General features: G+C 47.0%; 1 protein-coding gene across 13 annotated transcripts in view; it reads left to right on the top strand.

The window, feature by feature from the left end:
• Zfp827 (zinc finger protein 827) overlaps positions 1 to 27272 on the top strand; it is a 166891-nt gene that overhangs the window by 93127 nt on the left and 46492 nt on the right. For all 13 annotated transcript variants that reach the window (XM_063277886.1, XM_063277880.1, NM_001400944.1 and 10 more), the window contains one exon: positions 18988 to 19091. In XM_063277886.1, coding sequence (XP_063133956.1) covers positions 18988 to 19091 — 104 coding nt within the window. The remainder of the gene's footprint in view (positions 1 to 18987; positions 19092 to 27272) is intronic.

Raw genomic sequence — 27272 nt, 5'->3', positions numbered from 1 at the left:
GCTCTGAAGCCAAGACCTCTTTCATGGTGAGCCGTGTGCTCTGCCAGCTCTGAGAAGCATCTGACCCTGAGAGATTGAGTGGGAGGCACCGTGTGGAGGCTGAGCCTGGGCTCAGGATCCAAGGCTCTTACGGTCCCTGCTGCCCTAGCTCACTACTGCTACCACTAAAGCTACCTGAAGCATTTTCCAAAGGAAAGGATTTTTAAACAGAAGGAAGATAGTGCTTTTTAAAAGCTGAGAGAGAGAGAGAGAGAGAGAGAGAGAGAGAGAGAGAGAGAGAGAGAGCGCGCGCGCGCGCTAGCTCAGCAGGTAAAGGCACCGACGGCTGCCAAGCCTGGCACCGAGCTCCATCCCGAGAACCCATATGACAGAGGAGAGCTGACTCTTCCAAGTTGTTCTCTGACCTCCACATGATGCTCTGACATGTCCCACCCCATAAACAATGAAATAAATACTTTTTTTTTTTAAGTTGCAAGAGCTGGGCACCCTGCTGTATTCTGTAGTCCTAACTCCCAGGAGCTAAGGCAGAAGAATTGCTTGTGCCTAAGAGGTTAGACAGCATAGTGAGACCAAGTCTTTAAAAAGAAAAGCAGGAAAATGGATCTGAGTTATATTGTAGGCAAGAACATTTTCCTCTGGGCAAGGAACACCCGACAAATCTGCAGAAAGAGAGCTTAGGGAAGACGTACTTTCCCCTGTGTGGGACCACTCTGCGCAAGTTAGCGCAAGACAGGAGCTGTGTGAAGGAGCCAGAGGGGCGTGAGTAGAGACAGACACAGGATCAGGATCAGGAGACTGGTGCAGACAGAAACCTTTCCTAGGCAGACAACGTTGGTTTCATCTGACTCTTAGGTTGACTCACTTTATAGTCTTGATTCTTTGTATGTATGTATCTGTGTGTGTGTGTGTGTGTGTGTGTGTGTGTGTGTGTGTGTGTGTGTGTGTGTGTTTGCTGTGCGACAACCTTGCAGTCATTCTTCAAGCACGGATCCACCTTGTTTTTTGAGACAAGGTCTCTCATTGGCTTAGGGCTCAACAAGTAGGCTTGGCTGGTTAGCAAGTGAGCCCCAGGGATTTCTCTGGACCCCCCTCCTCCACCCCCCAAGGTTCTGGAAGATTGAACTCAGGTCCTTAATGCAAGCATTTTGCAAGCTGAGCTATCTCTAAAGCCATGTGCTTGCAATTCTTGAAACAACTGATAAAAGAATGATTTACTTTTAGGTGTGCTATGAATTGACCACACTGTACCATCAGGTATAGACTGAATGCTGTTGCGGTAAAAAAGGATCGTTTGTTACCAGTTCCCTGAAGCCAGATCCTCTCACTCTGGCTGCTACTCTGCCACATGGTCTGCAAGCCACCCTCTCCTGGTTGTCTCCCTTTTAGCTACTGTCTCTGCGAGGTCCCCTAAGTGGTAGTTACCATGCCTGGCGCGCGCGCACACACACACACACACACACACACACACACACACACACACACCTCTCATTCCCTGTGTGCTCTCACTCCCCACGGGCAGCATAACCAGATCCACGTGCTCCAACTGCCTCTCAACCATTTCTTTCGCACACTGTCCTCTTTAGCCCAGTAAAATCAAAGTTCCAGAAACTTGTAATTTAGCAATTAGATTTATATGTTAAATTCTCAATCCACAATTCAGCTACACAGTAAATTCACTGCCAATTGATAACGATATAAGCCACCCACCTGGACAGGATAAAATCGATCAAGTTCACCTAAATCTGATCCATCCTCCTCTGTAGACTCCGTCTGGATCTCCTTGCTCCTCCTGCTCTCTCCTTCCTAGACTCCCCCCCCCCCCCCCCCCCCCGCTTACCCTTCCTTCTCATCCAGTGATAGACTTCGCCTTATCCTGGACCCGCCTCACTATATAATGACATCATCCTACACATCACCCTTTTTGTTTAATTTAAAAAAACTTTTCATCAAATATAAGCTGTGCACAACTATTACCATTAGAAAATCATCTAGACAGCTACGTTTTCTCAAAGTTAATTAGCTTGAGTAGGCTATGAGGCTAATTAGTCCTCAACTCCATCAGAAATCTGAGAATGACTAGATATCTTTAAACATAGGAAGCCTAACGGCTTTCAGAACTGATACAGGTTGTAGAGACAAACCTCCACTAGCGCAGTCCCCTGTTAGTAACACGTGAGAGCAAGTCTTCTAGCCCAGGTCAACTGACAGACCTCTGAGAAGGAAGGGCTGGTAATTCTGGCTCAGCAAAGATGGTCAGTCGGCCGTTCTGCATAAGGTGTCCCTTTTGGTCAGCGTTAGTCTGTCAGTGAAACAGGCAGGGCTTGCGGAGTGGCCACAGTACATCACCTCACCTGGAGGTGGAGATGTTCAGTTTCTTTCTTTGAATCCACTAAAGAGGAGTTGTTAGGAGCAGACATGTCTCAACAACAGATAAAAAACATTAAATGTCAGATTTTTGTGGATTTCTGACGTTTTTGAAAACCATCTACCTATGAGGTAATCTGCACTGTTGTTGGTTAACTAGTCTCAGCTATTTCTATCGAGAATATTTTGAAAACACCCTAATGGTGAACTAAGATCCATAAATTTGTTATTTGGCCCCCAATTCCTATGTTTAATCAACTCTGAAGTTTGTAATGGCATCAATAGAAGGACAGGCTCCAAACCTTGTACTTTTAAAATTTTTTGTAACAAATAAGTTCTATACCAATGTAAAGATACAACTTTAGCTCAGTTACCAAATGAGATTATGGCTATGCAAATCAATTCTAGCTAATTCCTCCCTGTTAAATTATGACCATTTCTAAATTCCCCATAAAAACAACCTTAGGATAACCACCTTTAGCCCCCCAAAGTCCAGGGAATTGGGGCTATGGCTCTTCAATGGCTCTTCAAACTGTACATGGGCATTGAGATATCTGGGGGGCGGGGAGATGAGGAAGCTGGCCACACCAGCAGTTGTTGAGGTCTCTGTTGTGTGTCCTGACTGGACCTGGCTGAAAGTTCTCGAGAGCAGGAATCCAAGCAGATACATTCTGCAATATATAATTCTCAAAACAAGAGCTTAGAACCAAGATATATTTTTGTTTGATTTTCTTGAGTTTAGTTTCTCAGGAGTTCTACCTTTATCAAATCTAATCAGTGTAACTCTGGAAGGTATTCAAAGCCTAATCACCCTTTTTAAAAACACAAAGAAAAACCTTTCTCCCAAAATACCATGTTCTTTAGTTTGTAACCAGAAAAGCTTGTATCTTGCACTCTCTCCCAGAGAAATAATATAACAAGACATAAAATCACACCCATTATGAAAATTAAAACAATTTTAGAAAAAAAGAAGTAAGGTAAACAATAGTGTATGAGCTTTTTAAGGCTTTTCTAGTCTGTCACACCAGGAAATTAACCCAAAGTTCCCGTGGCCCCCACATGGAGAGAATATGAGCCTCCTGCCATGGTAAATGTCAAAATTAACCACAAACCCTTGCTAGCTGGCACCGTTGAGCCATATGGCGTTAGCGGGTTAATTCATAAAACAATTTGATCACCCTTTATTAATACCAATACCAATACTTAGACAACTTGTCCAACTAAGATTTTAGCCCAAAATCCATCTATCTGTTAAGCTCTCTACCCGGAGCGTCAGACTTTATTAATAACTCTATAAGATATGTCTGTATTCACTCTGCCTGGTGTTACAGACTTTTATTTATTTCTACCAAGTTCAGAATCCCCAGGATTTGGACGGACAAACTCTGTACTACTTTTCACAGCAGGGACCTAGAGTCTGTGAGCCGGCTCCCCTCTGTTCCTTTGTTTAAGGTTCCCACACTTGAGCCCTCACGTGACTCAACATATCGAGCCCCTTTCACTTAGAAAACAAAGCTTTCTCAGGCTGAAAAGCTTTAATTTTTAGTGGATTCTTGCCTAACACGTTGTTTCACCACTTGTGGAATCCTTAGTCTGTAACCAGAAAGGCTTGTATACTATCTGATAACTATCGAATTAAATATGTATTCTCAAAGTTAAGCAGCCTGTGTAGGCTATGAGAGATAATTAAATGTTCTGTTTAACTGATAAAATGTTGGACTGGGTGTTAAGAATATTTTATAGTTTTAAATTACAAAATGATAATTGTTGTGTTCAGCTTGTATTTGAGAGAAAAAAATTTTTAATTAGACAGAAAGGGTGAAGTATAGGTAGATATCAATATGCAGGTGACGGCTGGCACCAGTTTGGTCAAGGCCATGATTGGACAGTGAAAAATAAGGCAGGGACAAAGCTTTTGTAAGGCAGTAGAAAAGGAGAAGGAAAGAGAATCAAGATGGAGACGGAGAAGGACGACCCAGATCCGGGTGGTCCTGAATTGCCCAGGTAGCTGGGATGGATTTCTGTAGGCAAATTTATCTTATCTAGGTGGGCGGTTTATATCCTTGTCAATTGGTTATGAGTTTATTGTGTGGATGTATTGTGGATTGAGACTTTAACATATAAATCTGATTGTTGGGTTACAGTTTGTTGAGTCTTGATTTTACCGGGTAGCTGGGACCAGAGTTCCCGGCTGGCCAGGGCCACTAGCAATGGGAGCGGGGCTACAAGGCAGCTAGGCTAATGTGGCTGAGCATGTACAACCATCACATAAGAGAAACGAGCACTAAACCCGTCTGCTTCTCCCTGGGCTACACAGTTATAGGGAAAGCACCTTTGTGGTAGGACAGAAGACAGGCAGGCGATCTCTGAACACACAGACGGACAACTAGTCTCATGATGATGGCCCCTAGGTGGCCTGGGGGAATGAGTCTGGGTGGAAAGCCTATTTTGTCTGTGACCTTAGATGCCCAAGCCAGAGATCTGAACTTACACAAATGCTAGCTTGCCACCTCCATGCTTGTCACCCTAAATCTGTGGTCCACAAGCTGTGTCCCAGAGTCATTACCTCTGATGGAATGGGTTTGATCCATAGTCATGGGGCACAACAAACTAATGATAACACACTCATTTTACCTTGATTCCGTGGGGTTCTAGAAATCGATAGCTTAGGCTGCCTATGGTGGAGTGTGAGGTGGGGTTCTCTCAAGACACTTTCATAAGGAACGGCTTCTGCTTCTTTCCTATGGGAAGGGAGAAGTATACGGAGGTTGCAGTTTTAGCTAGTCTTGTTCTGCTTAATCCCCCAGGGAGTCCCGGAGTATGGTGTGCTCTATAGAGTCTAGGCTGCCTCCAGGTATGGGGCTAGCTCATTGAACCCCAAAAGCTATGTTTCCTACCGGAGGCTCCCATTGGGAAGGGTTTTCACTAATTATGAAGAGACCCAGAACAGCATTCCCATGGAAGTTTCTAGATCTCTAAGAGTAGACGATAAATGCTTACATTGGAGAAAGGTGTGTGAGCCCATGCAGAGTAGACGATAAATGCTTACATTGGAGAAAGGTGTGTGAGCCCATGTTCCGTTATGCTTTTCACATGGGAAGAGGGAAGAGGACTGAAATATGCTTCTAATCTGAATTGTGTTGGCTGGAACTGAAGCATGATTATAGGCTAGGAAGATTTTTATTTTTAAGCATTCAGCAAAAAATGAATCAATCGTGAATTCTTCCCTTGCTGGGAGATTATTATAAGGAAGAAAAATCCTATTCAGACCTGCCTGAAGCAGTGGACAAGTCACTTCCTGGGGGCCCAGACCAGACGCAGTGTTCAGAAACCAGGATTAGACCCCAAGGTTTATAATTCCACAAAATCCTGGGAGTGTAGACACCTTGGCCAAATCCACAAATTGATTTCTTTTTACCCATCACCTCACGGCTTGAAGTAGAGTCATGCTGGTCCAAGGCATTGTCTCCACCAAGGACAGTAGAAGATGCCAGCTCTCTGGACCCTCCCTTCTAACTATTTATTGCTTTAAAAGGACCTTCTTTTGTACATCCAAGGTCAGGATGTGGGTTCTCTTTCAGGTGATTGCAGTATCCTTCAGATAGATTTACGGTAGCTAGTCGTCTTCAGGACTCTGTTGTGTTTGTAAGAACTCAGTTGGATATTTGTTTAGTTAGGGCCTTCACCAGGTAGCTTAGTTTGGCTGGGAACTTTCAGTCCTCCTGCCTCAGCCTCCCAAGTGCTGAGATTACAGGGGTACAGCACTCCACTTGACTCAGTTACCCCGTTTCTAGTGTTTAGTTCCTGGAAGAGGCTGTTTGGAACGGTGGCCACTGGAGTTTCCACCTCTAAGAGTTATTAGGTAGTTTAATTATGAAGGAAGCCCTGGGGGCTCACCTGCCCACATGGTAGGAGATACAGCCTTTTCCCTGCCTCTTTCTTGCTGATGGATGGCCAAGCTCCTCTACTTGGAGTGTCTGCTGCTCCTGAGATTGGGTTGCTCACTGCCTTCCTGTCCTACATAAGGCCATAGCTCCCCATGGCTGTTTATCACTAGTGGTCTCTATGCTTGTTCTTTCCACCGGGCTTGTGGGAAAACTGTGGCTTGCCATTCTCACCAGCTCTGCCTGACACCTGGTGCTCAAGAGGCCCTGGGGCTGTGAGCCCTGCACTCTCTCCCTGTCAGGTTTTCCATCCCTCCAGCTGCAGAACTGCCCCTCATCCACACCACTGGTACAAAAGGTCAGATGTGGAGAGCAGAAAACAAGAGACAGGGTTTCTTGATGGCTGTTTAGATGAAACTAAAGGCTGAGGCTAATCCCTAGCAAGTTCCTGGTCCTGAGTTCTCCTCTGTGATGGAGGATTTCAGGGACAGGCAGGAGCAGAGAAGTGCCCCTCAGCATCTAAATGACTATGAGTTTGCAGCCTGGGTCATGTCTCTGTCCTCCCTTTGCTAAACCTCTCTGCAGACGTTACCTTGAGACAAATTCTAGGGATCAGAGTGTGTGTGTATTGTACACATGTGTGCATATGTGTGTACATGTGTGTTGGCTTGATCACGTGTGCATGTACGGCATCATGTTTCTACATCTATTATTCTCCACCCTAAGCTTTTGAGACAGTGTCTCTGACTGAATCTGGAGCTCGCCAGTCAATCTAGCTTAGCTGCCTGCACTGTGCCCAGGTGCTATCACATCCCGCTCTTGTTTGCCTGTTTGCTTGTTTGTGGACAGGGTCTTACTGTATAGCTTTTACTGACCTGGAACTCACAATGTAGTCCAGGCCTGGAACTCAGAGAGATCTACCTGCCTCTGCCTCCTCAGTGCTGTGATTAAAGGCTGTGCCTCTAGCTTGGCTTACTGGGCCCAGCTTTTACTTGGGAACTGGAAACAGGAACCTGAGTTTGTGCAAGCACTCGACCCACTGAGCCATCTCCCGACACCGTCAGACATCTTTTTAAGAACTGATTTGTTTGCTTTTGTTTTTATTTTGTTGTGGTGCTGCTATTGGAACCTGTTGCCCCAGGTGAGCTAAACTAGCCCTCTACAAGTTAGCCACATCCCCAGCGAGAACTGGTTTGAGAACTCCTACCCCTACCACCCGCCACACTTTTTTCAGAAAATTTCAAATCCTAAGAACTTAGAATCCACTGTATAAATTAGAATCATCTTTCCAAAAGTAAAGGCAAAAAATAACCCACAAAATTGTACCAGATAGCCAGGCAGAAAAATCAATTTACTTAGCAGCTGGAAAGAGTGGATCATGTGGTTCTGCCTTGCCCTTGCCCTTCTGCCCTTGTCTGGGTTCTTAGAAGGGCACGTGCACTGAATGCAGCCTGCAAATTCTGAAACCACCATCCTGTCAACTGTAAGGGTCTAGAAACCTCATGTGTAAAGAAGCCTGAGGTCTCCTTTGAGAAAGTGTCCTGGGTGTGCCCAGTGCTGTCTTCCTGATGCACACTGAGTGAGGTGAGAGTCCTTACCAGACTCAGGAGAACAGCAGACAGACCATGGATGGTTCAGTGAACCCTAATACCTTTAGTTCCTTTCCCAGCACAGGCCTGCTTTCTAAAGGGTGAAGATAACGTGCTATTATGGTCACTTACTAGGTGAAAACCCACCAGGCACCATACCATAACCAAATCCCAAAGTTTAGTAATAAAAAGAAGAACAGAATTTTCTGCCACAGCCCATCACCCAGCCAGATGCTGCGTAAGGTGGAAGTAGGGAAATGGAGCCCTAGAGTAAGCATCGAGAGCTCCCGGCACGTGAATTGGACAAGTTCAATGTTGTGTGACATCATGAACTTCAAACAGTGCCTGTGAAGGACCCTGTCTTATTGTTTATACCTTCTTCTCCCATTAATAATCCAGTGTCTGTAGAGGCAGGGTCAGATTGCAGGCCTGGAAGTCAGGACTGCACACACCTGTCTCATTTCGTTCAAAAACAGCTACAGGTGTGTCCATTCCTGGACAGAAAGTGGAAATCAGAGACAGACAGACAGACAGACTCGTACTGTGCCGTGCAGACCAACATTTAATTTGCCCAATTTTCCAAATCAGATTTCCAAATGAAGGCTATTTTCCTGTGATTTAGATAATGGCAGAAAACCTTGTTTACTAAAAAGACACATTCACTTGATAGTGTCCAATATAGCATTTTCCTGTGTGGCGGCTTCAATGTGTGCCCTTAAATATTTATGACTCAGTAATAGAAATTGCGCAGATTGGTAAAAAAGTGGCATGTGCTGCCTCCGCTCGTGCAATTTCCCCTCTCATTTCTTTGGAGAACCTAAGAGAATGATGGTGTTATAACTTTAGAAGTGAAAAATTACTTGGGGACACTGAGTGAGACAGAAGCAATTAAGAAAGAAACAGGAAACAGCAAATGAAACTGGTGAGTTTTGAGTCTCTGTTTATATCTTATGTACTGTTCATAGTTTGTGACATTCAAATTACACACACAGAGAACACCAGAGCATTTAATAGTGCATCAATATTAACTTCATGGAGTCCCAATTAATTAAGACACTAATTTATCTTTATTTTTTAGTGATGTCAATGTTTTTGAGGGGCCACACGGTTATCTCCATGAATTTTGAAGCTATTCTTCCTGTATACTGTCACCTTCTAGCATACTGTCCGAAGAAATATCTAGATTCTCGTTGTCCGTGATGCTGATTTTCCACCCCCTAACATGGTGCTTCTGTGCTGTGCACAGCCTGCGAGGTGGCCTCAACAGCCTTGGACACACACTAACTTGAGAGGCTTTCCGTTGCAGTGCCACCTGCGGCAGCCATGAGGTTATCTTTAAATCTTCATCTGTCAAAAGAAATTGAAATTGATTCTTGAAAATAGGTTATTATCGATACATGAACCTCTTGAAATACTTTGTGCAGAGTATGTGTGGGGGTGGGGGGTGGGGGGATTGTGTGTCTCTGAAGGGTTGACTCGAGAGTTCCTTTCAGGATCTGAAGAGGTCGCTGGTCTCCTTTCTTCCTTTCCCATGCACCAATGTGTTCTTCCTCCTGGCTGGCTGAAGACTCAGGGAGGAGTTAGTCAGAGTCTGTGACAACAGCTCGGAACCAAAGGGCAGGTGCAGTCTGGGTGCTGGCCACAGCCCTGCTCTTGTCTGGATTTTCTCTGGAGTGTCTCCAGAGCTGTTACTAGACGTCCAACAAATAAGCAGAAGGTGACCTTTCACAGTGGGACCGCTCTCCAGTGACAGCAGACCACAGGCATATCCGTGCTGCATGGATGTGGTCCATGGCATGGCCATGACCCTGCACCATTGCAGGGAGGACAGAGCCCCCTGGGTGGCTTTCCACAGAAAGCCCCTTGTCCTAGTTTCTGTGTGAAGTCACATTCTCCTGGGAGACCTGGCCGTCTAGGAGCTGACATTTCATGCATCCGGGTGTGCTGGGTTCCCTTCCTTGGTCTGTGGTGGCTTGGTTTGCCCTGATCTGGCCTCTTCACTTCAGCAGCCCTGACAAGGCCTGCATTGTGCTCCCTGCCTGCCCCGTGAAGTTTCTTGGCTCTTTGTGGATGAAGCTCAGCTCAGCTGCCAGAACTAGACCCTGAACTGGGAGTTAGCGTCTGTGTACTGGCCCGCCCTTAGATGCCACTGTACATTTCAAAGAAAGTAGAACCAGTGTGTGTGTGTGTGTGTGTGTGTGTGTGTGTGTGTGTGTGTGTGTGTCCCTGAAATGCCAGGTTTTTCTACCGCCATATTCTGTTTGTTTTGCTGCAGCCTCCCCTCCTTGCATAGCCCTAGACTTAGGAAACCTGTGCTGAAGGTTACACTGTTGCCAGGTTGTTCCTGTTTGACTGTTTCAGTGGTTTGTCCCAACTGTCCCTCCATACTCGTGTTTTGAAAGGCCAAGTCTTTTTAAAAGTCAACAGTCTAAACAGTCAAACTGCAGAGTGTTAGTGGACAGTCTTGAAGTACCCGACTTCAGGAGTGTATAGAAATACACACTTAAATAATCATGGTCACTGATAAGCCCTCTACTCAGAGAGCCCACTTCTAAGTTGACAACGGGTGTATTTGCAGAATTTATTTTTATGTAGCACATTTTCTTAGGAAGACAGGATCCCACCATACATACAGCTTCATAATCTCAGTTAACCTAGACTGTTATACAGTGTGCTTGAGTTAGTTGGTGTGATTCAGTTTTTCTTTTGTGATTTGTGTAGTATCATTCACCCTTCAATAACCAGCCCCTGTTATTGGCTATCCAGAAGCCCACCCTCCTCCACATTGTTACCAATGTAACTAGTGTTACAAATGGTCTTGGGAGAGGAGAATGGGCTGAGGAGGAGAGCCTCTGTGCGAGCCATACCTCTCATGCCACCTTGGTGACTCCTAAGAGCAGTACCCCTCTGCAGCTCCAGTGTTGGGGACCCAAGTGGACTCCTGGGGCGTGCTGGTCAGCTGCAACTCTGAAGTGTAGGTTCAGAGGGCTAGCCTGCCTCAAAGGGCTAGCTGCCTCAAAAAATAATAAATATGGTCGAGAGCCCTGGAGGAAAACACCGAAAGTCACCTCCTGGCCTGCACACGTGTCACAGACAGGAAAAGAAAGCATTAACATTTTTCAGGCCTTTGTTATCAGTGGCCAAACTGACTTGCTAAAATTGTCTCCTGTCCTACCAGGCTGAGGGACAGGGTGGAGAGGTGGAGGCAGGCCAGGTCTGTGAGAGAGACTCGGGAAGTCAGTGCTTTCTACTTAACTTTTAGATTAATTAATTTGTTAGTGAGCGTGTATCACAGTGGATGCATGTGGAGGTCAGAGGGCAACTTTCAGGACTCATTTCTCACCTTATGCCATGTGGACTCCAAGGATTGAACTCAGAGCCTTAGGCATGGTGCCGACTGCCCCTCCCAGGTGAGCCATCTTCCTTGTTCCACTCCCTGCTTGTCAGAATGTATATCCCTTAAAAAAAATAAGGATGCTCCCACCACGCCATTTCACACCTTATAAAGTGAGCAAGCATTAGTTCTTCGTCGTTTAGAAGTTTCTGTTATGGGCTGGAGAGATGGCTCAGCGGTTAAGAGCACCCAACTGCTCTTCCAATGAGTTCAATTCCCAGCAACCACATGGTGGCTCACAACCATCTATAAAGAGATCCGATGCCCTCTTCTGGTGTATCTGAAGACAGCTACAGTGTACTTATAATAAATAAATAAATAAATAAATCTTTAAAAAAAAGTTTAAAAAAAAAAGAAATGATTACTTAAAAAAAAAAAAAAGAAGAAGTTTCTGTTATTAGATGATCCGTCCCAGCCATAGCTTCTTCTTCACCTCCAAAAGCAGAAGCAGGACCTGGGGTGTATGTACTGTGAGTGAGATGACGGTGTGGCCATGGCTCCTGTCAGCCATGGGCCTGGAGCCCCCCTCTGCAGTGCCAGCCTCCGGTTTAAGGCAAATGTCCTCCCGACCTTTGCCCATGTAGAGATTGGCTCACGTCTTGCTCTCTTCAGTCTCTGTTTTTGACAGTGTATCCAACACGGTAGATGACAGGTTCTAGACCCTATCCTGAGGTCACAACGTGTCTCTGTTATACTTAAATTTTAGGTTTGAGTAAAAAAAAAAAATCAGTCTCATAGTGTCAGGGTGGAAAGAGCATTAAATCTTGGATGTTTTTCTCCTGGCTGCCCTGCAGGGCTCTTTTATAAGTGACTACATAGGTGAGCTCTCCCAGGAGGAGTGGTCCCCCTGTTTGAGGTCCTAAGAAGATATCGGGAGTCCCTCACTCCCACTAAACCCATGTTCTCTTTCATTTAAGGATTTTTTTTCCTCTTCCATCACTCATGAATATGTTACAAAACAAACATGCACATGATATGTCTATGTATATGCATATATTTATATACTAATCATCTCTTATTCTAAATTGTTAACAAATGCATTCATTAAAGAGTGTGGTAGTTAAGGAGAAGAACATATGCATTCCCTAAGATAAGACTGCAGTAACCATGAAAGTCAGTCGAGATCTCACTGTGCACATCTCCATGGGTGGAGGGCCTGCCGAGTATGCGTGATGCTCCGGGTTCCAGCCCCAGTATCACGACGGCTGGGTGTGATGGTGCTTGCCTGCAGTCCTGGTACTCCTGAACTGGAGGCAGGAGGACCAGAAGGTCACGGTCATCCTCAGTTACACAGAAGATACACAGAGATACCAGGCTATATGAGACCCTGTCTTGAGAAATAGTGTTAAGTTGAAAATGAAATACAAATTAGATAGTCCTAACTTTGAAACCTGGAATGTTTCAAAACTCAAAAGTTTTGTGTACCAACACAGCACCACAAATGGAAAATTCCATGTCTGTCTCCAGGTGAGAAAGGTCATCATCAAAACACAAGTGCACTAAAATTATTGTAGATGACTACCTTCCCATGTAGGATATACAGGACACAGGTGGATTTCCTGTCTAGATTTGGGTTCTGTCCCCAGGGTACCTCCCTCTCTCTGTGTGTACAAAGAAACTCTGAAGTGCACCCCTATTGCAGGCATTCCAGAATACACAGCCTGCAGGGTTACTTGATCCTTTTTAGTGGAAAAGCAAACAGGTGTGTCAGTGGTTTTGTTACCGTCAGTCAAGGGCATGCTTATGCATTGTTCTAGTATCACAGAATGGATGTCTCTCTTGCCCTTAAGCTCCTTGAGGGGCATTAACAGGAGTCTGATACTTTCCCTGGGCCTTATCTTCAAATAATCTCATCTTTCAGATATATTTAGGAAGCTTTTGGAAGAAAAGCTATTTTGTTCCTGCAGAGCCTAAAAAAAAACACAAAACTGGTATTCTAGCAAGCTGTGGTCTTCATTTGGACCTTCCTAAACAGTTCTTGTTTCTTCTGGTTTCCTTATGTAGACATGGCAATTCCATGAGCTACCCATGTTCACTTGCCTTTTGTCATGGCCACATTTCATGTGGTCAGAAAGTCTTTGAACTAGGATAACAACATCTTTGGGATAACCGTGGTCTTTCATCTGTCTTGTGTGCCTTTTGGGAACACTGAAGATTGTTTCTCAAGAATGTCAATCCAGTGTATGTGTAACTTGGAGGGTGTGCACTAACGGATTTGAAGAGCAGAGACTTTACAGTAGCAAACTCATGCTTTGAAGTGAATGTTTAATGTTTCAGATCTTCAAAAAATAATGTTGATCTGAAAATGTAGCTCAGTGGTAGAGTGCTTGCCTAGCATGTGTGAGGGAGGCTCTGGGATAGATCCCCAGCACAGTAAAGAAGGGGAGCAGGGCATGAGTAAGCATGGCATATCAATAAATAAGGTAATCAATAGATGGGTGGATGGGTGGGTGAATGGATGGATGGGCAGGTAGGTAGGTGGGTGGGTACATGGATGGGCAGGTGGATGATGGATGGAATGATGGATGGATGGGTGGATGGATGGATGGGTGGGTGGATGGATGGGTGGATGGATGGATGGGTGGATGGATGGGTGGATGGGTGGATGGATGGATGGGTGGGTGGATGGATGGATGGATGGATGGGTGGATGGATGGATGGATGGATGGATGGATGAATGGATGGATGGGAGGGCAGGTGGATGATGGATGGAATGATGGATGGATGGGTGGGTGGATGGATGGATGGATGGGTGGGTGGATGGATGGATGGATGGGTGGATGGATGGATGGATGGATGGGTGGATGGATGGGCGGGTGGATGGATGGGTGGATGGATGGATGGATGGATGGATGGATGGGCAAGTAGATGGATGGGTGGGTGAATGGATGGGTGGATGGATGGATGGATGGGTGGATGGATGGATGGGTGGATGGATGGATGGATGGATAGATGGATGGATGGATGGGCGGGTGGATGGATGGATGGGTGGATGGAATGATGGATGGATGGGTGGATGGATGGGTGGATGGGTGGATGGATGGGTGGATGGATGGATGGGTGGATGGATGGATGATGGATGGATGGATGGATGGATGGATGGATGGGCAAGTAGATGGATGGGTGGGTGGATGGATGGATGGGTGGGTGGGTGGATGGGTGGATGGATGGGTGGGTGGATGGATGGATGGGTGGGTGGATGGGTGGATGGATGGGTGGATGGATGGATGGGTGGATGGATGGGCGGGTGGATGGGTGGGTGGATGGATGGATGGATGGATGGGCGGGTGGATGGGTGGATGGATGGATGGGTGGGTGGATGGATGGATGGATGGATGGATGGGTGGATGGATGGATGGATGGGTGGATGGATGGGTGGATGGGTGGATGGATGGGTGGATGGGCAAGTAGATGGATGGGTGGGTGGATGGGCAAGTAGATGGGTGGGTGGGCAGGCAGATGGATGGGTGGGTGAGTGTATGGATGGATGAGAGGTTGAGTGGATGGATGGAGTTAGTGAGCACAGCATATCTGGGGCACTTTCCTAGCATGTGCACGGAAGGCCTTGGGATGGATCTCCAGCTCTGGTAAGGAAGGGAAATAGAGTGAGCACGGTGTATTAATACCTAAGGCAATGGGTGGATGGACAGATAGACAATAGAGAGAATGTCTTTTCAATGCGAGGGGTGGATAGACAGAAGATGGCTGGATGCTGGCTACATAAATGGACAGATAGAAGAGAATGTGGGATCTCATGGGTCAGAGTGGTTGGGAGGAAGGCAGTGTTGCCAGATGGAAGGAAGCCGTGGGATGAGATGGCGTGAGCTGGAGAAACAGTCACTGGCTTGCGAAGAGCTTTGCACCCAGGCTGGGCCTGCCATCTCTAGTCTGCAGCATTCAGCATAGAGAGAGCCGTAACGGGGAAGAACTCATTATGAGAGACCCTTCTCTCTGCCCAGTCTTTCTGTTCCCTGTCGTTCCTCATTCAGAGCTGAGATTGTGTCCATCTTTTTGGAGGAGCAACTGTGGTCTCTCTTTGTTATGCTCTTTTTAAAAGTTTACTTTTATTTATTCACGTGTCTATTCGTATGCACAGGTGTGTGTGGCATGTATGTGTGTTTATGTATGTGGGTATGTGTGCACTTGTGGGTATATATGCACGTGCTTGAATGTGTGTGGAGCTACATTGGTGAGGGGCAGCAGCCTGCGAGCTTTAGTGCCCCACCTGTCTCTGCCTCCCCAGTGCTGAGATCACAGATGGTTGCTGCCACACTGACTGCATGCAGCTGGATCTGACCTGCGGTCTCCAGCAGGCAGGCAGGCATTTGACGGCTGATCTCATGCCCAGCCCACGAGGCCTCTCCTAGTCTGCTCACCTCCATTCCCTTTCCTCCTTGTTTTGCTCTGTCGTTGCACTCAGAGTGGGAAGTCCTGTGCAGCTGGGCTCGGGGGTGAGGCCATGAGCCCACGAGCTTTCTGTTCTGCACGAAGACAAGCCCCTTGCTGGCCCTCAGCAAGGTGGAGATATTTGTGCCACAGCCCAGCACTTAGCGAAATGTATCACTGTTTAGAGCCATAATCTTTTATAGACTGCTTTATTATTTATTGTAAATCTTCCTTTTTGCAGGCCTGTGCTGTTGACCCCGTAGCCCGTGCTATCTGAGGTCTGGCATTGGCCCCTCTGGATGACAGAACTGCCACTTCTTATCTGAGCTCTTAGATTTGCTTCAGGGGAAAATACACATCAGCAACTATTCCACTTTTATCCAGAAGGGAAATTCAAAGAGATAAAAGTTTGGAAGATGTCTTTCCTAACTAACAGAACAGACAAGTAACAGGTGACTTGGTCCTGTTGGAAAGTCACACACTCCTGATGTCGGTGCTGAGTGTTTCTGAACCGTTTGATGAATTAACCAGGTAGCCTGCCAGCATTCAGGGTCAAAGCGAACACACTGATGGCTAGTGACACTGTTAAAGGAAAACTCCTGGTGACACGGCATCCACTGGGTACTAGTTACACCCACCTACCTCCCTTCCTGTCAGCACAGCCAATGCTGCCATCTTTTCTTTTTGCTTTTTCTCTTGCCCCCTTAGGTTTTTTCATTTTTTTTACCTGTTTGTTTGTTTTTACCTTCTTAAACTTTTTTTTTTTTCGGGGCTGGGGGAGGGTGCAGACTCCTATGTTGCCCAGGCTGGCATGCTCCATACAACTGCAAAACCTAGAAGGCTCTTTCCAGAGTGGAACAGCTGTGCCCACTTCTAGGAACCTTGGGGTTGTTGTAACAGTGCTGTGGTCTTCACCTGCTTTCCTTTATAAAGCCCTTCGTCCATCTGCACGGCCCTCTGCAGGCTTGCAACACTGCCCACCTACATCACCTTTTCCTCTCAGACCCTCCAGGCTGTCTGCTAGGCGGTGATTGAAACGCAAGTCTTGCCCTGCCGCCCACTTGCTGGAGACACTGCAGTGTGTCTGTTGCTAGGTCAGAGCCATGCTCCTAGCACTAGAGAGCACTCATCTCTCTCCATGTGGCTGTCCCCAAGCCATATGTGTGTGGTCTCTCGGGCTCCCCCACCCCCGAGTGTGTGTGTGTGTGTGTGTGTGTGTGTGTGTGTGTGTGTGTGTGTGTGTGTGTGTTTTGATAGGGATGGAGCCTAGAGAGGCTCGGGCATGCTAAACAATCTACCACTCCAGCCCAGCCTTAGGATCAGGAACCCTCATGTCCCCTGTGTGAGCAGCAGTCTCTCTAACTCCGTACATGCCCTGTGATCCTCAGTAGTCTTTATGCGAGGGCTAGGCATTAACCTCATCCTCACAGTTAACTTAAGACTTCCAAATCAGAAATGGCTTTTCCTTTGTTTGTTATAACGGCTTCTATACAAAGGGAACGTCCCTTTTTGTTACCTTGTGTGGAAAAGTTGATTAATTTATTCTCCTTCAGGCTACACATTAAGAAACAAACAAACCATAGTTCCCATATATTGAGCACTTGTCTGCACTGAAACTATGCAAAACACAGTCCCAGACTGACTCTTCTGTTTGGTCCTCCCAGCTCCTCGGTGGTGTGTGGATACTGCTGTCCCAACTAGAGACAAGAAATGGAGGCCCACACAAGTTAAGGACTTTGCAAGGTCACACAACCGCTAAGTAGTGTAGTGAGCTCTCGAGTTCTAGAGTACATGTGCCCATCCACCGTGATGTGTGACTTGCAGCTTTTATGGTGATTGGTTCTTATCTGCTGAGTAACCCACAGCTTGGACACTTTTAAAGCCCATTTAGATCGCTCGCTATTCACAATATAGAAACAAAGCAGGCCAGTCAGAGTCGGTCAGTGTGGCCAAACAGTTAAGGTAGAACTGTATGACCCAGTGATGTATACGTTCCTTTAAAAACAATTCTCTTCCACTTTTATCTGCATACTGTCTCTTTAATATGTTTTAATCACTGTAACCGTCATCTAGGACCAACCTTAGAAGGCTTCACCATGTGTAAGATTCTGGGGCTTCCATGCCCTGGGATCTGATCTTTGTCCTGCTTCTTCAGGCTACAGTCCTCCTGCCTTCAGGAAGGTCTGGTCAACCCCAGACCCTACTGGGAGGCAGGGGTAGGGCCCAGGGAAAGCATCCCCCTTTACGGGCTTCTGCTGTAGCTTCAGGTTTATCCAGCCTCCAACTTGCCTGAGGTAGGCCCAGCCAGGAGCTTCATTGCTGCCCACCTCATGCCCCATCTGGAGACCTTGTTATTGCCCGTGGCCTTGTTCCTCTGGTTGATTTTCTGTGATACATAAGTAGGGCTGCCCATTTCCCGGGAAGGACCCGGATGGATGCTATATAGCCCCTGTGACTGCAGTATTTTGTCTCGCCTTAAGACTTCACTGGGTTGGATGTGGTCACTGGGTTAGAGCCCCCGTGCTCACTGTGGCAATGCTGTGGGGGAAGATCCTGGAAGGAGTTCTATAACTGTACGGTGCTGCCAGCCGGGTCACTTGAGGCCCAGTCCTGCCCAGTTTGATCCTGTTCTTTTCTGCCATGCTACAGCTTGAGCTAAAGCTTCTGAGGGCCCAGCCAGTTGTGGTCTGCAGTTCATGGGCCTAGGCTCCAGTCTCGTGTGCCTCCTGGATGTGCTGTTGGTGTCTGGGAGAGTCAGGTGACAGGTTATGGAACAGGCAGGTGGTTCCATCTACAGAGAAAGCAGAGACATTCTTTCTGATTCTGAGCCAGCAGTTATCTTCCTTCAAACCAGAGATCATGTGAACAAGGGAAAGTCCATCCAGCCACTGAGCTGACCCTGGACGTGAGCTTTGCTGTGTTTCATGTCTGTTTTTGGGGCTGGAGGGAGGCTCAGTGGTTGCTAATGCTTGCTCTTGCAGAGGACAAGTTTGTGTCTCAGCACCCATGTCAGATGGCTCTCGGCCATCTGTAACTTCATCAGCCTCACTGTATCTGACACTGTCTTCTGGTCTCCACACGCATGCCTGCAGGCACACAATAAATCTATCCATAAAGGTAATGTTTTATATGTGGACCCTGAGGATAAAAACTGACCATGTGACACTTGCCTGTGACAACCTGCTCTCTTCCTGTTACAAGCATAGTCTCATATTTAAGTCTATAGCTTAAACATAATTGAAAAAACCTAAATGCAATGTATATTTTGTGTGTGTGCGTGTGTGCATGTGTGTGTGCATTTGGAGCAGGTGCTCTGGTTGTGTTGAGTAACTTTAATTTACTAACCCTTGCCCTTCCTCCCTTACCCCAGCCCTTTCTTTTCAGAAGATACATTTAGACAATCACCATTCACCTCCAATTCAAAAGATCTGCTGCCCGGTGAACCCGTGCTGCATGGGAGAGTCTCCGCTCCAGGTAAGACACCGCTGACGTTGCTTCCTCCATGGTGCGTAAGAAGAGCTTTTCTGAAATGTGTGTTTTCAGATGCTGGTGGCTTAGACACTGCAGCCACTCCTATGAGGTGGGTTTTAGAACCAAGGGAGAGATGCCGTTGAAACTGCCACAAAAGTGCATTAAAATAAAATGCAGACTGTGGTAACGCCTTTGTCTTCGTTTTAAGATCTGTTTATCCCTTCCTTGCAGACATTTTGTCCGTGGAGTGAATTTCTTTTTCTTTAACATAGAGAATAAGGACAGGGAGATGGCTCAATCAGTAAATTTCTAGATACACCTTCATGAGGACCCGGGTCTCATGCCAGCTCACACACATCCCGAGCCCCATGCTCACCTATAGTCACAGGGCTGCAGAGACCCCTGGTAGAGGACCCCGGGATGTGCGGAGCAGACAACCTACTCAGGTACAGCTCAGCTTCATGAAGACCCTGTGTCAAAACCTAAGGTGCAGAGCGGTTGAAGAAGATACTCAGTGTTTAGTTCTGGCCTACTCGCATGTACGCACGCACGCACGCACGCACGCACACAGAAGGTATAACCTGAAAATAATGTGTCTGATGTGCTGTCAGTATTTCAGGAAGGCAGTGAGAGATGGGGGAGGCTGGGTAAGGATTAGCCGCAGCCGGTGGCTTCCACAAGCACCGCTGTGTCCAGGAAGGGACTTAGTGCAGCCAGCACACCTTGCCTCCCGGATTCCATCTCTCTTCTTAGACGGAGCACTTACTGCATCCAACCACACCTCGCAATCTCAGCCACCAACATGAGTCCCCACCTGTCCATTACTTCTCTTTTTTAGAGTCAAAGAGAAAGTATGTTCCTTTATCATGGCACGCCTGCCCCTCAGGATGTATGTGTGTAAGTGCATGTGTGATATGTGTGTGTTCACGATTGTTATGGGGCATCTCCCATCCCACCACCACCCTTCTCTCCTGGATGTTGACACTCAGCAGCACTCCATGATACCCGTTCTCATGCGTTTGAGCCTGAGAGCAGAACGGAAGACTGAGGCTGTGCATGTGTGTGCGTGTGTGCGCGCACGTGTGCATGAAGGGTTTTAATCGGGGTTATTGGCCCTGTAACTCTTTCCAGGGTCTAGTCTAAGTGCTGTCCACACCCCAGGAGCTCTGTTTCACAGAACAAGAAGAGCCGAGTAACTCGCAGTGCTCAAAGAGTTTGGTGGCTTCTTCTAAGTGCTGCTGTGAGCATCACAGTGTGTGTCGTGGAGTGGAAAGTCTGTCCTTTAACCTAAAAGTGTTAGGCAGAGCCATCTCTTGTCTCCACACAGCCAACCAAAGGCTAGCATTTTCTTTGGCTCTGTGTGAGGGGCATTTCTGTCCAGCCCCTGAAGGAAATACGGTCATGATGTAATGGTTGGTTCTCGGGACTGAGGAAATCCTGCCTAGATTTCTGTCTTTCTTCTCAGGCAGGGCCTCTTGGCTTGCTTGCTTCCTACCATGTCATTTGAAGAGCTATTATCCTGGTCCCCAAAATTATTGCCCTGCTGTTAAGTTGATGGATTGTGACTTTCTAATGTCAAAATAACTGCCTGGGAATTGCGTGCCAGAGTGCTGTGGCCCATACTGCCCGTATCCCATGATGCACACAGAGGCCCCGTCTGCTGGCATCACATCTGACTGAGCTGTGTTTAAGAAAAGGTCTTATGGGAGGGGCTGGGAGGAGCCAGGCCAGTGGGTGTTTAAGTGTGCACTGTGCGCAGGCGCTTTCTGTGGGGACAGCCTTGCATTCCATGTTAGATAAACTCACACTTTAAAGGCAGCTCTCATTGAGGGGAGATGGAGTGGACATCACTGGGATTTTAAACCTGCAAACTGACCCTCGTACTGAGCAGTCGGCCTGGTGTTGAACAGAGAGCCCTCTACAGGCAGCTAGGGACCAAAGGATCCTCATGTGTTCCCATTACCTAAGTCAATGAAGAAGGTGGACTTGGTCTTTTGGTGTGGAAGGTGTTCTGGAAATAGAAGTAAAATGAGAAGATTTAAAACGCCATGGTCCTTATCTGAAGACAGCACTGTCAAGAGAGCCCAGTGACCCCTAACTGGAGAAGACCAAACTTTGCAGTATAGAGACTCCAAGGGGAAACTCTCTTGCTTCACGTCTGGACTGTGCAAATGCCCACTATAACCTTGTGCCCTCTCCCTGCTCCCTTCCTATGGCTCCAAAGAGCAGAAGCCTCACGAATCTCTTTGCTGTGACCAAATACCTGACAGGACGCAGTGTATAGGAAGGTTTAGCTCATGGTTCAGATAGGATAGCTGTTGTAGAGCAGAAGGCCAGGAGCTAGGAGGTGCTTGGTCTGAAAGATCAGCTTTCTCTTCCCCTTCTCAGTTCAGCTTTGAGAGCCTGCACCTACATTCAAGGTGGGCATCACCTCCTCAGCTGATGTTCTGTGGAAAAGCCTGACAGACACACCCACAGGCTACCTTACTAATGCCCACATGTCCTCAAGCGTCCCAGCATATGTGGAGGTCAGAAGGCGGACTGCAAGATTCAGTTCTGTCTTCCAACATTCGGGTCGCAGGGGTCAAACCAGGTCAGCAAGCTTGGCTGCAGGTTGCTTTCCCACGACTGTCTCATTCCTCTGAAGAGGGTTCTTAGTCCAGTCAGGTTGAAAATAGGAGATGGCAGCCAGAGCCACCCACCAGTGTTTTTGAATGGACTATTTTAAATTATTGTTTTAATATTTATTTCATGTACATTGGTGTTTTGCCTGCATGTATATCTGTGTGACGTATTGGATCCCTTGGAACTAGAGTTATAGACAGTTATGAAATACCTTGTGGGTGTTGGGAATTGAACTAGGTTCCTCTGGAAGAGCAGCCAATCCTCTTAACTACTGAGACATCTCTCCAGCCCCTTGAGTGAACTATTTTTAAGTTGTCTCCCATTAGGTTTAGTGAGAACCTAATTTATATGACGAGGAGGGAGTTGGTGTGTTTTATTACTGAAATATTAGGTGATTGACTTCTGCTCCAGCGCTTCTGTTGGACTTTAAACAGTGGTGTGCACCACCTCACCATCCAGAAAGCAGAAAAGGTGTGAGTCTTAAAATACATCTGGACCCAAGGGTACTGCACAGATAGTCCCAATCCACACCTGGGCCCACTAAATCCAGTGCTAGGAACAAAGAGATTGACATTTCAGTTGGGGATCTTAACAGATCTAGCGTGAGTTGTGGGTGCCTCTAGAAAACCCTGTCCGGCATTTGAGCAGTAGAATCACTGGGGAAGGTGGGATTTTACAAAGTAGCTTCACAGGGAGGGCTCATGCAGTCCCAGGACAGCATCACTAATGAGTGCTTGGATAGAGACAGGAGAGGCCAGGCCAGAAAGTTGACCGATCTGGGAAAGTGCTCAGTTTTGCAATCAAAAGGATAGTACAGAGATTGCAGGTAGTCGTGCAGAAACAGGGAGCCAGGAAGGAGATGGCTGGTGGAGAGGCAGGGGTGAGGAGGGCTGATGGGGAGGCAGGGGTGAGTAAGGAGGGCTGATGGGGACCAGGGGTGGGGATGGCTTTCTTTTTTATCTTTGTTGTACGGATAGGTACAAAGTAACTTGTCAGAGTATCACTTAAAGCTTCAAGGTTCTTAGAAATCTCCTTCTAGGTCATTTGCATGTCCCCATTAAAATATTATTTCAACTCTTTATTTCCTTAGCAAATTTATTTCCACAGGAAATGCAAGATTATGCCAGCCCTTTGGGTTTTCTTAGTCCCAGTTGGTGAATGGACTCACTGTGGCCAGTGGCATCTACCCTCTCCCTAGCACCTGCAGCATACACAGCGATGTTTCAACCGTCAACTTTGATAGATCACTATAAACTGCTGTCTTGGATCTGAAACGCCCTCAATGGCCTGTGTGTGCAGAAGGCTTGGTTCTCGGCTTCATGGTATTGGGAGGAGGTAGGACTTAACAGCTAGGGCCCAGTGTGAGGTCAGTGGACAGCTGTGCCAGGGGAACCTGAGGCCAGTTCTGTGTGTGTGCATTTGGGGCCTGAGTGGGGCAGCAGAGCAGGGTGAGGTTGGAGGGAAATATGGACTGTGAAGACTGGTACAGTTAGCGAGGCATCAGCAGATGGTATCCACAGCTCACAGCTGCCACCATCTCAGACACAGAAGAAGCACAGAGCCTCCCAATGCCTTGGCCGTGGCTGTTGCCAGTATTTCTAAAGCGGCTTTCCTGAGAACCAGACCCGACATTCTCACTTGCTGTGAACATTTTCAACTGAGGTAACATCGACATCCTTAATGATCATGAGATAAAAGTCATTGTCACTCTCTGTCAGTGGCATGGGGACATGGGACCCCTAAAGCTGTGTGTGGATTTATACTGGGTGGTAGGGCTTCTGCTGTGTTTGTACAGAGTAGTAAAGGAGCTTTCCTGTGAAACATGAGACGGAAATCTCAGGTGTGTGTGTCAGTGTACTTGTCTAATATCTAATGGCCTAGGTTGTGCAAGATATACATTAACTGAAGAAAGTCTGAAGCAGGGCATTTTCAGGGAGGACCATCATGGTGGAACCTGTGTCTGTTTTTCTCAACATCTTGCAGTGAGCAGGGCCCATTAAGGAAAAGTCTCAATAATGCCTGGAAACAATGTGGTCTTCAATTTTGAGTTATTATGATTTTGAAATTGCAGCAGGGTTTGCTCTGTATCGAGCCAGAAACCAGAAACACAACCAGAGTGGGTGTGAAGGAAAATGTGGGTCTCTGTGGGATTGATTCGTAGTGTTTGGAGTCTCTCGTGCTTCTGTTTGTTATTTCAGATGGAGCCAGGAATTAGATGATGTAAAACATTTGTAAATTCCTCCCCCATTCTCTCTCACCGTAAAAACACCACTTTGTTGTTATTTGTACTAAATCTGTAGGGAAAGAATAAAGAACATTAGCGCCCTTCCAAAAGGATGCTTTCTGAGTCAGCTGTGGGGTAACGCCGTTTTCTTCCTATCTTGGTGTGACAGGCAGAACTGGCTGTTCAGTGAAAAGATTGTTTTAGATATCATCTGCTGGCTTTGGGGAAATGGCTGTCACCGATGTGCTCACACATGAGCCCGGACTTGAGTTCTGATCTTCCACACCCACATGAAAGCCGGCGTGGTGGCACAGGTCTGTAACCCCCATCCTGGTATGTGGAGCAGATCCCCAGAGCTCACTGAGTGGCCGTTCTAGCCAATCAGTGAGCTCTAGGCTCAGGGAAGACCGTCTCCATCATAGTTGCCATAGCCACCTCAAAACAAAGTACTGTGGGGAGCAAGAGAAGAAAATACAGGATGCCAGGTTCTCCACATGCACATGTATGTACACATATTCCTATATACCTGCATACATGTGCACACACACAGGGCACACACATGCTACACCACACAGACAGAAACAGCAACATAGACAAATAAAAAGAGGGAGGAAGAGATGAGAGGAAGAGAGGAGAGTCATTGACGGAGCCTGTCCCATTCAATTCCGGATCCGTCTCTGCTCGCTGCCTGCCTGCCCATCTAAGGGAAGGGGAACAGAAGGCTGTGCTTACACTGCTGTGCTCTGGCTCCTCCAAGCCCCTGGAAGCACCGTGTGCTGGAGATTAGTTTCCAGTTGATGGCACTCTTGGGAGGCAGTATGAACTTCAGGATACCACAAGGAGGGATTAGGTCACTGTAGGTAGCCTTTGGGAGGGGTTGGAACCCTGCCCCAGTCTTCCCTGTCTCCCTACTCCTATGAAGAGAGCAGCTGTATCTCACCGTGAGGCTTTCTCTATCTCACCATAGGAGCAAATGACAGCATCACTGAAACTCGAACAAAATAAATCTTCTCTATAACACGTTTCGCTTAGATATTTTGTCATAGTCTCAGGAAGCTGTGAACACTTTGTAAACTCAAAAATATATTGTGTGACAGTACCACCTACAAGTCACCCTTGCCCAACATGCTACTGCTTAGATCTAAAGGATTCCCTTGAGATGGTTGATTGAGAAGACACATTTTAAGTTATATGGCACTTGATGTATAGCAAAGACTTTCCTTCAGTCTTCCCAAATGGGTATATTCTTTTTAGGTTCCACCAAGTCATAGGCAATGATAGAACACAGAACACAGAATAATAGAACCCTTTTTTTTTAAGATACACAACTTTTTGATGAAACAGATTCTTTCTGTACAGAGAAAGAAACAAACGGATATCAAGGATCTCCTCTGCCAGGTGTGGGACATGTATCCTCTTACCTAACTGGGAGCAGCTCACCCAGAAGTGGGGATATCCTGCTGTGCGAGGCGATGCAGAGGCCGCACTAGTTCATTCCTGTGATGGAGTTGCTGAGTCAGCGCAAGAATTCAAAGCCAAATGTGTAGCCATGTGGGAGCCTGGAAACAGAAAAGCTTGCCTCCCTGATACTGGCCCCCACCCCAGTGTCAGCATCATACATGTTAAAGGATGCTCCGCTCCCAGTAGAACTAAATGTAGGGCTTTATTAGGATACTTTGAGGAACATACATGAGCTCTCGGTGTTGTCGGTAGAATTCTAGTTTTATCCTATTCCCTGTCTTCCCTCTTTGCTTTAAGTGCCTAGTAATGCCATATCATTTGAAGTGTGTCTTCCATTTGGGACTTAAGCAATTACTTTGTTACCGCTTCCACTATTGCTGCTACTATCACTGCTGGCTCCACTACTACTACTATTGTCTGATGCCAGGGACTGGGCCTGGAGCCTCCCTCTGTACGCTAGGCAAGCCCTCCACTGGAACTCCAGCTTCCACAAACTCGAATGCCTCTCCTGTTTGTGGAAGTGGTTTTCTGAAGTTGTGCCCTATGTTTCTGATTAAAGAAAGCATGTACACAGAACTATGACAGTCTGCTCAGCAGGGCAGAAGGAAATGCTCTTGGCCGGGGTTCAGGAAAACTAGGGTTATCCTTAGTCCAGTTTCCAGTCGGAAGGAGTTAGACAGTCTCCAGGATCCTTCTAGGTCTTGTTCAGCCCAGAGTGCTGCCGAAGTCAAGGGCATTGTGGCACTAGCTGACCCCGGTTTCTCTCTGTTCAGTGGAGCTGATCCAGGGGAAATCAGAGTCTACTTGTGGTGCAGGAGTGGGTGGGGGCTTTCTCCCCTCACAGATTGCTGGGAAGGTAGAAGTCAGAACCTTTATTCCTGAAAGTCACAAAGGTGGGTTGTGGTGGTGACTAGGAGGAGCAGAGATCTTTTAGGCTGCTTGCGTGCACGTAGAGTTCTGTGAGAATTCATGGGGTTTATGACATCATGTGTACATCTGTCAGCCACTTGGCTTACTCAGATGTCGGTGCTGTGTGCACATGGAAAGGCCGTCAGTGGAAGTACACATTCACCTCAGACTTGACAGTGAGGAGGGACAGTGACAATAGACTTCAGCCTTACCACCTGTCCCTGGTTGGTTCTTGTCAACTTGACACAAGCTACAGTCAGCTGGGAAGAAGAGCCTAAACTGGGAAAACGCCTCCATCAGACTGGCTTGTAGGCAGGTCTGTGGGGTTTTTCTTGATTGTGGTTGATAGCAGAGTAGCCAGCTCACTGTGGGCAGTGCCCTCCCTGGACACAAGGTCCAGAGTGGTATAAGAAAGTAAGTCGAGCTATCATGGACCAAAAACAAGAAGCAGGCTCCTCCATGACTCCTGCTTCAGTTCCTGCCCTGATGCCCCTGATGATGCCCTACAGGCTGTAAAGCAAAATGAACCCTTTCCTTCCCAGTTGCTTTTGGTCATGGTCTTAATCACTGCAGTACAAAAGTAACTAAGACACAACCTGCCAGTTTCCAGGCCATTCCTGTTTGAAGCAGGAGCTGAAGGGAGCTCATGTAGGTCAACACATCCCCTGTCTGCTGTACTGCACATCTGGAAATTCCCACACCACAGGAAGCATTCCACTGGGTGCTTTCAAGATAAGCTAAGGCTGGTGAGGCTGTTTCTCAGAGGGAGAAAGTTTTATAGCCATGGATTGTCGTAACCTAATGTTTCTGAGGGCAAAAGCTGTGTGCTCATGGCTAGCCCAGCTGTCCCTTGCCAGGGTCTGGGTTAGCGTAGATGTATTCAGAAGAGAACTGTTGGCTCCATTCAGTGCTATGCACAGAGAAGGGTCTTTCATTAGTCTCTGTTAAGTTGGTGTCTGACTTAG

Source organism: Rattus norvegicus, chromosome 19 (genome assembly GCF_036323735.1).
Source record: "Rattus norvegicus strain BN/NHsdMcwi chromosome 19, GRCr8, whole genome shotgun sequence".
Taxonomy (NCBI): Eukaryota; Metazoa; Chordata; class Mammalia; order Rodentia; family Muridae; genus Rattus; species Rattus norvegicus.
This window is presented reverse-complemented; position numbering and strand designations above follow the sequence as displayed.